This window comes from Mustela nivalis (genome assembly GCF_964662115.1).
Source record: "Mustela nivalis genome assembly, chromosome: 2".
Lineage (NCBI taxonomy): Eukaryota > Metazoa > Chordata > Mammalia > Carnivora > Mustelidae > Mustela > Mustela nivalis.
Genome location: NC_139021.1, coordinates 112,645,073 through 112,657,456, shown reverse-complemented (window position 1 = coordinate 112,657,456; position 12,384 = coordinate 112,645,073). Strand labels below are relative to the sequence as shown.

Here is a 12,384-nt window from a genome sequence, read left to right as displayed (position 1 = left end):
TCAATACTATTCAGCCATAAAAAATAATAAAATGGTGATGGTCGTGGTAACATGGAGAACCTTGAGAATACCTTGTTAAATAAAATAAGAGAAAGATAAATACCATATAGTTTCACTTGTATGTAGAATTGTGGAAAAAAAAAGAAACTCAGATTCATAGATACAGAGAAGAGATTGGTGTCTGCTGAGGGGAGGGACTTGGAGGCCTGGGAGGGCGGAGGGATAGAGCCACAGGGTGGGGCTCCCTCCCCCTCCCTCAGGAGCCCTTTGTGACCAGACACTAGCTCTGTGATGTGGGCCTGGGGCTTGTATCTGCACCTCCACACCCAGGGCTCAGTTGTCTGAGGACAGCAGTGTGGTTGGACGCTAAGTCTCAGAGCTCAGTTGTCTGAGGCAGCAGTGCGATCAGACATTAATGTCTGCTGAGGGAAGAGATGAAAAATTATCTCTTCCCTCAGCAATTCTTTTTTAATGGTTGGCTGAGCTCCAGTCCCATTATCTGGGCAGTTAATGTCATCTTTGCCCTTGTATGTGGGATAGGGCTCTTTGTATATTTAGTTTCTTATTTCCAGCCTGATCCATCCTCACCACCAGGGAAGAAACACAAAAAGAGCGGGAAGGTAAGGAACCCTCGGCCCAGACCCAGCAGAGTGTGATTCTATCTTCTTTGCTATTATTCTTTCCACTTTTCTGAGTCACTGGAGAGACTCCTGAAATGGGAAAGAATAGAATGGGTATTCTCAGAAGAGAGCAGACCACCATCCATCCAGGACAAGCCAGACTCAGCAGGGGTTAGAGGGACACGAGGATTTCTCCCTGAAGATCTCAGGCCAGAATCCAGGTGTGGTGGAGGGGTCCAGGGCAGTGTCCCAAACACAGTGACCGGTGGCCAAGGACCAGAGGCTAAAAGCTGCCTCTCTAGCGGAGGTCAGGCCCCTGAGCACTGTGTCACCAGCCACGGTCCAAGGACAGGTATTTCAGGTGAATGTTCCCCCTTCAGGGCTGATTGAGGGCAGTACTGAGCCCAGGAGGTCCCAAGCAGCAGCTAGAGTGGGGCTCTGGCCTCGGAAAGTGGGGTACTATGTGAAAAAGTCCAGTTGCGCCACCAGGTCTGGTATTATGTGTGTTTCTTGAGCAGAGGAACAGTGGCAAACTTCTCACATAGGATATCCTTCTGTACATTCTTCAAAGAGGAAAACTGGAAATATTTGTATCCATTTTGAAAAGGAAATGAGTAAAACTAAAGAAAATCACAGTCCGCCCACCCCCTTAGTTAAATGTAGGAAGTCACACTACTCATGAGCAGTGAGCACCTGCTGCTGGGCTGGGGGTCCCAGCCTCCCAATGTTCTCTTATCTCAGTACCAAGCAGAGCCACGGAAGAGAAGCAAGAGAAGCCAGAGAAGCCAGACTCTGAAAGGTGAGTGTCCACCACTCACCCCTGCGTGCCCCAGTTACACTGTGCCCCCTGCTCTGAAGCTCGGCCCCACCATCTCCCAAGACACCAGGGCCTGAGCCCATCCCTCAGGAAACAGAGCCCTGGGAGGCGGGTTGGGGGCTCCTGGGAGGGAGATCACAACCCACCCAGAGGCTTCCCAGATTCTGCACCAGAAAAAAGCCCTGAGGGGCTGGAAACGGGTGTCGCCCAGCAGGGGCCCAGGGCCTAGACTAGGGGCAGGACCTCCTGCTTCCACTGTGGACAAGCTGTTCAACTCAGCTCAGATTCCTCTGTAAAGCCATGCAGTCCTTCCTCCCCCAGCAAAGTCATGAGTGAGAAAACACTTTGGAAAAGACAAAGCGATCCCCAAAATGAACCCTGTAATCACCGTGTGGGCACATGACCTTTGACAGTGCTGTTTGGGGCTTCTAAGTCCAATCCCCCAAAGGTTTCCCCTAAAGGGACATTATACCCAGTCTCCTGTAAGACACCTGGGCCCCCGCCTTCCCCTTGACCCAGTCTCCTGTTTCCAGCTTGCAGAAATTGCCTGCACGAGCTGGAAGAGTTCCGCAGTTTAGTCTCCCTTCTGCAAAGGTAATGGATCTGCCCCCTTATCCCCTGGGTGGGCCTCCCTGAGTCTGTGGTGTGACCCCCAGGGCTGCAGGGAACCGGCCTCTGGGGCTGCTTAGGGGTGCTGGGAGGAGCCATGGGACAGATTGTGACCAAAGCCCCGGGCTGAGGGACAGCAGGAGCATTGTGATGTGGGTGTGGGGCGTGGAGGGCCATGGGGTCCTCTCCCGGCCCCAGGCTGCTGCAGGGACAGCTCACACCTCTTGTCTCCCATAGCCACCTGACAAGGGTCTCTGACCAGGGGGGCTTTCACCAGTCCTTACATCAAGCAGCCCCTGGTCATGTGTGCCAAGGGGCACCAGCTGGAGCCCATCAGCCATGCAGGGAGCCTGTGGAAGGCGCTCCTCCTGCCGTGGCCTCATCACCTGCTCGTGCTCCACTGACAGGGCCCCCTCGGCCTCTGGCCTCCACCCTCCCAGTGAGACCTCAAGAAGAGCAAACTAACTTTAAAAAAATCCTACCAGACACAGTGAGAAAGAACTTTCTTCCAAGTCATTCCAACTGGGCCTCTCTCATTCCAGCCATCTCAGGCCTTGGCCATGCCAGCTACCCCATTTTTTCCTTTTCCTGGTGGTGGGAGAGTACCAAGTCCTTGTTCTTGCCTGGCACATTACAGCAAAAATGCCAGCAAGAACACGTGTCCTGCCACCCACCAGATGCCTCATTCTGGCGTGGCCTTACTAACAGGCAGATAGAGACTCATAACCCTCCGTTTGTCAATCCGGATGTCCAGAAGCTCCTTGAACTACTAATCAACAAAAGGGTAGAACTGAAGAGTTGGAAGGAGAAAGAAAAGGTTGGGTCAGTTTTCAAACAGGGGTGCCCAGAAGACCACGTGAGCTTCTGGGGGACTCTGTGGAAGCTTCTGGGTACTGAGCAGACCACCACCACCCAGCCATCCTTCTGGAACATGAAAAACAAAGCAGAGCCACTGGCCCAACCTCAGCCGTTCTCATCTCCCAAGGTCTTGGAAGACCACTTGCAATGGAAACGCAGCCAGCTCTTCTGGGGTCTCCCCTCTCTACACAGTGAGTCCCTGGTGACCACTGCCTTGTTTTCTACCCACTCTTCTCCACTACAGTCTCCCTCTGTTTTATTCAATGGGACCTCTAATTGCTTGCCCGTTCTAAACCAGGATCAAGTATCTTCACAGTTTTCCCATGCCCCACCATTGTTCCACCGTGGGATCCAAACTCAACCCTCAACACTAACCTTGCCCCAGCCCCAAGTACCCCTTGCACCCTCTGTCCCAATAAGACCACCTTCTCTCCCATCCCAGAGGAGGACCAGTAGGGTATCTTTTGCTACATCCCAGAAAAAGACACAATCCTTCACCCCAACTAAAATGCAACATCTGGAGTGGCCCTTGTTGCCAAAGCAACAAGGAAGGGGGAAGACTTTACCCACTATGGAGGAAAGATCTCCAAAATTCTTTAGCCAAGTCCCTCCCAAGCTTCTAGAGGACCACCAGGCCTCCCGGGCCCACAGATCAGGTTCTACCTATCAAGGGGACTTTGTCATCTTTAATATGCAGAAGCCACAGCTTCAGAGGAAGCTCAGCAGGGATAAACAGCAAAGCAGCTTGCCCCACAAGGTTCAGCTGTCTCTGGAACTGAGGTGGTCTCAGGATGAATCCCCGGGAATGAGTCAGGCACAGAGAGAGCAGGGGCTCTCAAGGCCCTTTGTGTTTAAAGGTAAAAGCAGCCAAGCTACATGGAGGACCAGGTCCAGATACCACAGGAAGTATAAAGCAAGATTCAAACTAGAGAAGAACTTTGGTAAGGGTCTATGGCAGTGTCTGAAGAGGACACCAACAGGTCTCTCCAGGATCTCAGCTAGATTCCCAGTGAAGGTTCTGGGAACCAACTCTGAGAAGGAGTTTGGAAGACCCTTAATAGGGGCCTTGGAGGGTGGTCCAGGAAAATACTTAGCCAGGGGCCCAGAAAAGAAACATATAGAAAAAACTTTAAAGGTTCATTTACACAGGAAATTAGGACAGATCAATATAGGTCTGATCCCTGTGACTGTGCGTCGATCCTGGTTTGTGGCCAGCCATGCTTTTCCCAAGTCCCAACCCCACATGGCTATCAGAAATCTAGCACCCTTAAAGGATCAGGAGCTCTGCGTAAACACCTCCCATGAGCTGTCCTTCCTCTGTCCTAACACTCAGCAGAAGCTGGAAACACACATCATAAGTTTTCGAGTGAGGCGTAAGTGGGACCTACCTCTCCAAACTGTTGAGCCCATAGATCTCAAACTACTTGAAGCTCAACATTTGCCTTTTCCCCAGTCCCCCTTTCCATGCTCAGCCACCTTTGTACCTGGGGCCCCCTCAAAAGCCAAATTTTACAAGTTCTTGGGGAAACCACCTCAGCCCCATCCAGAAGAGAAGGATATAACTGAAAAGTCTGATCCCACTTCAGGGAGTCCCCTGCCTGTTCCCTCACCCATACGTGAGCAAATCCAGCAGGCCCTGGGAAGGACTTTACCTGGTGATGGCCATCAGTCCTCAAAGATGTCTTTATCAAGACAGGAGGGCAGTTCACCTTCTTGGGCCTCCATTCTCAGCCTCCCAAACAGAACCCTACACAGCAAGACTGGTATGGGGGCCAAGAAAGACAACCTGGAACCAAGTCCAAGTTTAGCAATGGCCAGGAATGAGCTAAAAGAGAGTGGGGGTCAGGCCTCACCAGACATGGTAGCAACACTGAAGATGAAGCTCAGGTCCCAATCTCCAAGGTCTGAAGGGGCCACAGAGGCTATGGAGGCCAAGAAGGCCCCTGCCTGGAAAGTTGTCTTAAGACCCAGTGGGCTGGCCAACAAACCAGCCATTTATGTGGATCTGATATCAGGATATCCAGGTGCTAGGAAAAGCCCCTCACCATCTACAGTGTTGGTTGCTCAAGATCCAGAGGAGGTAAGCCTTGAAACAAAGGTTAGTAAGGTTGAGCTCCAAGAGAAGATAGAGTCAGAGAACCAGCCTGAAGGCTCTACCACTAGTGAGCTTCCTCAAGATTCTCCCAGTGACCTCCTCCTTCCGGACTTTGCCACTTGTGTGCTTGTTGAAGACAGTGGCACCAATGTGCTCCCACCAGACTCTCACACTAATGCTGTCTTTGCTGCAGACAGCTTGACCACTCAAGAGTCACCCTCCTGTTCCCAAATGGAACGTGCCAGTGGAGAGACACCATCTTCCCCGATGTCACATAACCTTAGCTCAAGTGGATCAAGCAGTAAGGGGCAGCAAGAGCCCTGTGGACCAAAGGTTGAGGAACCAAGTGACAGCCAGAGCAACAATGAGATCACTGATGAGGGAAAGGACGAGAAGAGACCCAAACCAGAAGAGAATGAAGACAGGTGTGCAGAACCATTGGCAAGCAGGGCTTTCCAAGCTAGCAAGATAGGCCACCCTCCCCAGGTCAGAGGATCAGGAGAGAGCCTTGGGAGCAAATACCTCTGGCTCATGCCACCGGAAAAGGGACATGTTTTTCCGGAAAGCCACTTTAGACAAAGGATGAAGAACTTTCTGCAGTGCCTTAATCCCAATAAAAAGAGCAAAGGACTGGAAGGCCCCCTTCAAAAAGGCAAGCCTGCATCGGCTTCTGCCCCGAGCTGGGTACCAGTCAGAAGCAGATCGGTTATGGACAACAGGGCTGCCGAAACTCAGACGGTAGTGACAGCCGTGGGACAAATCCTGGTGGAAAAATTGGGACTCCACCAAGGAATTCGGGCCTCAGAGATGTATCAGCACAAGGAATTGCAGGCCCCAGTACATAGGCATTCTTGCCCTCACAGGGCTTTCGCCTCTACAGACCCGAAGAGAGTGATGGGAGGAATAACCTCCAATCAGCCTGGTACCTCCAAGGGCCATAGCTGCCCTAGCAAGAGCCAGCTGACCAGATACAGGAATGGTGAATGGAAAAGCCTCCCCAGGAACCTGGGGCCCCCAGGCAGACCCAGCCAGCACCAGCCAATGGTGGCAGGTGTCTCAGGTCGAGTTCATCATTATCCTACATGCAGTTTTCGAAAATATGCCTCAACCTATCAGGCAGAGAACGCTTCACACATCTTTTCTGGTCAGAAAGATTTTCCTCAAGAAAAAATCGAGTATATGCAAAGAAAGTCCATTTTTTCTCATGTTAGCACATCCTCTGTGTGCTAATGACTTCCCCATGCCACAATTTTGTCTCCTGAAAATATATGTTTGGTGTTTTTTCTCTCATGAGTGGTGCTGGACTTTGTGTGTGCCCTGCTTGGGTGGAGGGGATCAGAGTTTTCTCTCCCCAAAGGCCTGCTTTGGTTTCCAGAATGATGGGGCCTTGGAGGGCCAGGGACCTTGGGGTCCACCCTGTCCCCTTCCTCACACACCTTCCATTTCCATGACAAGGTGAACAAGACCCAGAGTGGGACCTTGCTCTGCCCATCCTCTCCTGCTTTCCTTCCACCTGAAATTTGTGTGGTTGTAGGGAGGGTCTGCTGAGGCATAAATCCCACTCAGGCTCCAGGAAGATAGAGTCCTAGATCAGAGTGGGGCCTGCAGTTGGGAGACGCAAGGCTGGCCTTGAGGGCAGAGGTGAGAAATCCTGCCCCCATCCACGTATCCTGTGGGGAGTAGAGGACGGCCATCCCAGGAGCCTTCTCACCCCCAGATAATCTCATCTTAGCTCCATGCAGCCCCTCTTACACTCGGAGCAGCAAGGGATGAGCTCTCTCCCAGCACTGAGGGTGTGTGGGATGCCACAGAGACCCCCAGGCACCAGCCTGCCCAGCCCCAGGGCACTGAAGGGGCCTTCTCACCAGCACCCCCTTCCCCTTCTGGGGGATGGGTGGGGTGTGGCTGTAGGCAGGGAGACCCTGTACTTAGGGTGGGAGGCCAGGAAGGAAGCCAAGTGTCAGGGTAAGCCCATGCCTGGTGTGACGACTGAGGACCCTTTGTGTCCCACTGCCACCTACAGGCCCAGAGGGGAGAAGTTAGAGGCCCCGGGACTGTCCCCACAGGATTTCCACCCTACTCCAGCTGCCAAGTCCAGGGGTGGGGTTGTGAAGAGGGTGGGGCGGGGGTTGTACAGAAGCCACCTGAGCTCCCACATGGAAAGCCAGGTTCCCAGAGACAGCCAGGCCTTCAGGCAGAGAAGTTAAGTTCTGCACAATTTGATAAGCTTGTAGGACTGCGGGCCCCGGGAAGACTTGTGGTCTGTGACCTTTATGTACACGTGTGGCCCAAGGATGGCTCCCAGGGGACTGGTGGGGACTCGGAGGCCAAGGGACTGGCCTGGCTCCTGGTCATGGTTACCTCAGAGCCCAGAAGGGCAGGAGGACAAGATGGGGCTTGTCCCACCACCGGCTGGAAGAAGGTGTCCAGAATGAGCGTGCAGTCCAGGAGGCTCCCCCACCGCCCGTGTGCCCCGGTCCCAGCCCAAAATCATCCTCTAGGGCCCCTCACACATAACTCACATGGTAGAGAGTCCCACAAGTCGGACGTGCACTCCACACTCCTGTTAGTAGAAGTGCCGTGGACAGGAGGCTGGTGGAACAGCCAGAAACAGGAAGGAGCAAATCCCCTTGCCCTTCTCCTGCCAGATGGTACAAGAAGGCCAGAAAGGGAAAGCCCCATGCCAAGAGACCTTGTGCAGAGACCTCTGACAGAGACCCACCAAGGCCTCCCACAGAGACTCATACAGAGACCCACACTGAGACCTCCCACAGAGACCCACACAAAGCCCACATAGATCCTACACAGAGACCTCTGACAGGGGCCAACATCAAGAGCCCTCATGAACACCATGTCCAGGGATGATCTTCAAGGCCCTCCCACACAGACCTTATGCAGAAACTCTCACAGTGAACAACACCAAGAGACTTCGCAGAGACCTGTGACAGAGATCCACACAGATTTCTCTCAGGCACACCTCAGAAACCGATCTGAATACCCACACACAGCTCTGAAGAACCCACACAGAGGCCTCCCAGTGCCCTGCAGACGCCAAAGACATACCTTGAACAGAGGCCTCACCTCCATCCTTAGGAGCCCAAGTAGCCACCCAGTGTCAGGCCCCGCTTGGATCTGAAGCCACTTAACAAACTGGCAGTGAAGTTGTGCTGTAAAGGCTTGTGTATTTTTTAATTACTTCTGAAAAAGACTTAGATTCCCCATGTAAACCTGAAAAATCCTTTCCTTCACAAATTTTCATTAGCTTGAGCTCCCACGCACAGTTTAAAGAATCAGAAATTGAAAACAAAACTTTGCCATCGTCTAATGAGGGAAGAAAACTTATTTGTTCAGTTTTAGCTACGGTTTAGTGAAATGGCCTCAGGGTTCATGTTCTTTATTTTGTTAGGGACAAGTCCCTCCACCCAGTGACTTATTCACATTGGAAATGCTGTAGGGAGGTCTACAGCCATTGGAATGTGGGATGGAGTGAACCAGCAGAGAGGTCATTGACTCAAATGTACAGACAGCATGCTCTTTGGCCCAGAGCAGCTTGTGGTAGGTTTGTGAGGCTTGCTTTATTTTTAAATCAAAGAACTCACAGTGTCAAACACATGAAGCTGTTTTAGAAATGAAACAGTTCGGCAATATATTTTTTTTAATTTTTTTTATTTTTTAAAAACATATATTTTTATCCCCAGGGGTATGGGTCTGTGAATCACCAGGTTTAAACACTTCACAGCACTCACCAAAGCACATACACTCTCCAATGCCCATAAACCCACCCCATCTCCCAACCCCCCTCCCCCCAGCAACCCTCAGTTTGTTTTGTGAGATTAAGAGTCACTTATGGTTTGTCTCCCTCCCAATCCCATCTTGTTTCATTGATTCTTCTCCTACCCACTTAAGCCCCCATGTTGCATCACCACTTCCTCATATCAGGGAGATCATATGATAGTTGTCTTTCTCTGCTTGACTAATTTCGCTAAGCATGATACGCTCTAGTTCCATCCATGTTGTCGCAAATGGCAAGATTTCATTTCTTTTGATGGCTGCATAGTATTCCATTGTGTAAATATACCACATGTTCTTGATCCATTCATCTCTTGATGGAAATCTAGGTTCTTTCCATAGTTTGGCTATTGTGGACATTGCTGCTATAAACATTCGGGTGTACGTGCCCCTTTGGATCACTACGTTGTATCTTAAGGGTACATACCCAGTAGTGCAATTGCTGGGTCATTGGGCAGTTCTATTTTCAACATTTTGAGGAACCTCCATGCTGTTTTCCAGAGTGGCTGCACCAGCTTGCATTCCCACCAACAGTGTAGGAGGGTTCCCATTTCTCCACATCCTCGCCAGCATCTGTCATTTCCTGACGTGTTGATTTTAGCCATTCTGACTGGTGTGAGGTTATATCTCATTGTGGTTTTGATTTGTATTTCCCTGATGCCGAGTGATATGGAGCACTTTTTCATGTGTCTGTTGGCCATCTGGATGTCTTCTTTGCAGAAATGTCTGTTCATGTCCTCTGCCCATTTCTTGATTGGATTATTTGTTCTTTGGGTGTTGAGTTTGCTAAGTTCTTTATAGATTTTGGACACTAGCCCTTTATCTGATATGTCATTTGCAAATATCTTCTCCCATTCTGTCAGTTATCTTTTGATTTTGTTAACTGTTTCCTTTGCTGTGCAAAAGCTTTTGATCTTGATGAAATCCCAATAGTTCATTTTTACCCTTGCTTCCCTTGCTTTTGGCGATGTTCCTAGGAAGATGTTGCTGCGGCTGAGGTCGAAGAGGTTGCTGCCTGTGTTCTCCTGAAGGATTTGGATGGATTCCTTTCGCACATTGAGGTCCTTCATCCATTTTGAGTCTATTTTTGTGTGTGGTGTAAGGAAATGGTCCAATTTCATTTTTCTGCATGCGGCTGTCCAATTTTCCAAACACCATTTATTAAAAAGGCTGTCTTTTTTCCATTGGACATTCTTTCCTGCTTTGTCGAAGATTAGTTGACCATAGAGTTGAGGGTCTATTTCTGGGCTCTCTATTCTGTTCCATTGATCTACGTGCCTGTTTTTGTGACAGTACAATGCTGTCTTGATGTTGACAGCTTTGTAAAAGAACTTGAATTACAGAATTGTGATGCCACCAACTCTGGCTATCTTTTTCAATATCCATTTGGCTATTTGAGCTCTTTTCTGGTTCCATATAAATTTTAGAATTATTTGTTCAATTTCTTTGAAAAAGATGGATGGTACTTTGATAGGAATTGCATTAAATGTGTAGATTGCTTTAGGTAGCATACACATTTTCACAATATTTATTTCCAATCCAGTAGCATGGACCATTTTTCCATTTCTTTGTGTCTTCCTCAATTTCTTTCATGAGTACTTTATAGTTTTCTGAGTATAGATTCTGTGCCTCCTTGTTTAGGTTTATTCCTAGGTATCTTATAGTTTGGGGTGCAATTGTAAATGGGATGGACTCCTTAATTTCTCTTTCTTCTGTCTTGCTGTTGGTGTAGAGAAATGCAACTGATTTCTTTGCATTGATTTTATATCCTGACACTTTACTGAATTCCTGTATAAGTTCTAGCAGTTTTGGAGTGGAGTCTTTTGGGTTTTCCACATACAGTATTATATCATTTGCGAAGAGTGATAATTTGACTTCTTTGCCGATTTGGATGCCTTTAATTTCCTTTTGTTGTCTGATTGCTGAGGCTAGGACCTCTAGTACTATGTTGAATAGCAGTGGTGATAATGGACAGCCCTGCCGTGTTCCTGACCTTAGCGGAAAAGCTTTCAGTTTTTCTCCATTGAGAATGATATTTGCGGTGGGTTTTTCATAAATGGCTTTGATGATATTGATTTATGTGCCCTCTATCCCTACACATTGAAGAGATTTGATCAGGAAGGGATGCTGTACTTTGTGAAATGCTTTTTCAGCATCTATGGAGAGTATCATATGGTTCCTGTAGTTTCTTTTATTGATGTGTTGTATCACATTGACTGATTTGCGGATGTTGAACCAACCTTGCAGCCCTGGAATAAATCTCACTTGGTCGTGGTGAATAATCCTTTTAATGTACTGTTGAATCCTATTGGCTAGTATTTTGGTGAAATTTTTGCATCTGTGTTCATCAAGGATATTGGTCGATAGCTCTCTTTTTTGATAGGATCCTTGTCTCGTTTTGGGATCAAGGTGATCCTGGCCTCATAAAATGAGTTTGGAAGCTTTCCTTCCATTGCCAATTTTTGGAACAGTTTCAGGAGAATAGGAATTAGTTCTTCTTTAAATGTTTGGTGGAATTCCCCCGGGAAGCCATCTGGCGTGGGCTTTTGTTTGTTTGGAGATTTTTAATGACCATTTCAATCTCCTTACTGGTTATGGGTTTGTTCAGGCTTTCTATTTCTTCCTGGTTCAGTTGTGGTAGTTTATATGTTTCTAGGAATGCATCCATTTCTTCCAGATTGTCAAATTTGTTTGCGTAGAGTTGCTCATACTATGTTCTTCTAATAGTTTGTATTTCTTTGGTGTTAGTTGTGATCTCTCCTCTTTCATTCATGATTTTATTTATTTGGGTCCTTTCTCTTTTCTTTTTGATAAGTCTGGTCAGGGGTTTATCAATTTTATTAATTCTTTCAAAGAACGAGCTCCTAGTTTCATTGATTTACTCTATTGTTTTTTTCATTTCTATTTCATTGATTTCTGCTCTGATCTTTATGATTTCTTTTCTCCTGCTGGGCTTAGGGTTTCTTTCTTGTTCTTTCTCCAGCTCCTTTAGGTATAGGATTAGGTTGTGTACCTGAGACCTTTCTTGTTTCTTGAGAAAGGCTTGTACCGCTATATATTTTCCTCTCAGGACTGCCTTTGTTGTGTCCCACAGATTTTGAACCGTTGTATTTTCATTATCATTTGTTTCCATGACTTTTTTCAATTCTTCTTTAATTTCCCGGTTGACCCATTCATTCTTTAGAAGGATGCTGTTTAGTCTCCATGTATTTGGGTTCTTTCCAAATTTCCTTTTGTGGTTGAGTTCTAGCTTTAGAGCATTGTGGTCTGAAAATATGCAGGGAATGATCCCAAACTTTTGATACCGGTTGAGTCCTGATTTAGGACCAAGGATGTGATCTATTCTGGAGAATGTTCCATGTGCACTAGAGAAGAATGTGTATTCTGTTGATTTGGGATGAAATGTTCTGAATATATCTGTGATGTCCACCTGGCCCAGTGTGTCGTTTAAGGCCTTTATTTCCTTGCTGATCTTTTGCTTGGATGATCTGTCCATTTCAGTGAGGGGAGTGTTAAAGTCCCCTACTATTATTGTATTATTGTTTATGTGTTACTTTGATTTTGTTATTAATTGGTTTATATAGTTGGATGCTCCC

At 48.1% G+C, this 12,384-nt stretch overlaps 1 protein-coding gene across 1 annotated transcript; it reads left to right on the top strand.

The window, feature by feature from the left end:
- Window positions 1-367: 367 nt before the first annotated feature.
- On the top strand, window positions 368-6,271 carry LOC309859347 (spermatogenesis-associated protein 31E1-like). The gene is made up of 4 exons (XM_082719990.1): window positions 368-620; window positions 1,362-1,419; window positions 1,971-2,031; window positions 2,284-6,271. The coding sequence occupies exons 1-4, from the start codon at window positions 435-437 to the stop codon at window positions 6,227-6,229; spliced, it is 4,251 nt and encodes a 1,416-aa protein (XP_082576116.1). The 5' UTR covers window positions 368-434; the 3' UTR covers window positions 6,230-6,271.
- The last annotated feature ends 6,113 nt before the right edge of the window (window positions 6,272-12,384 follow it).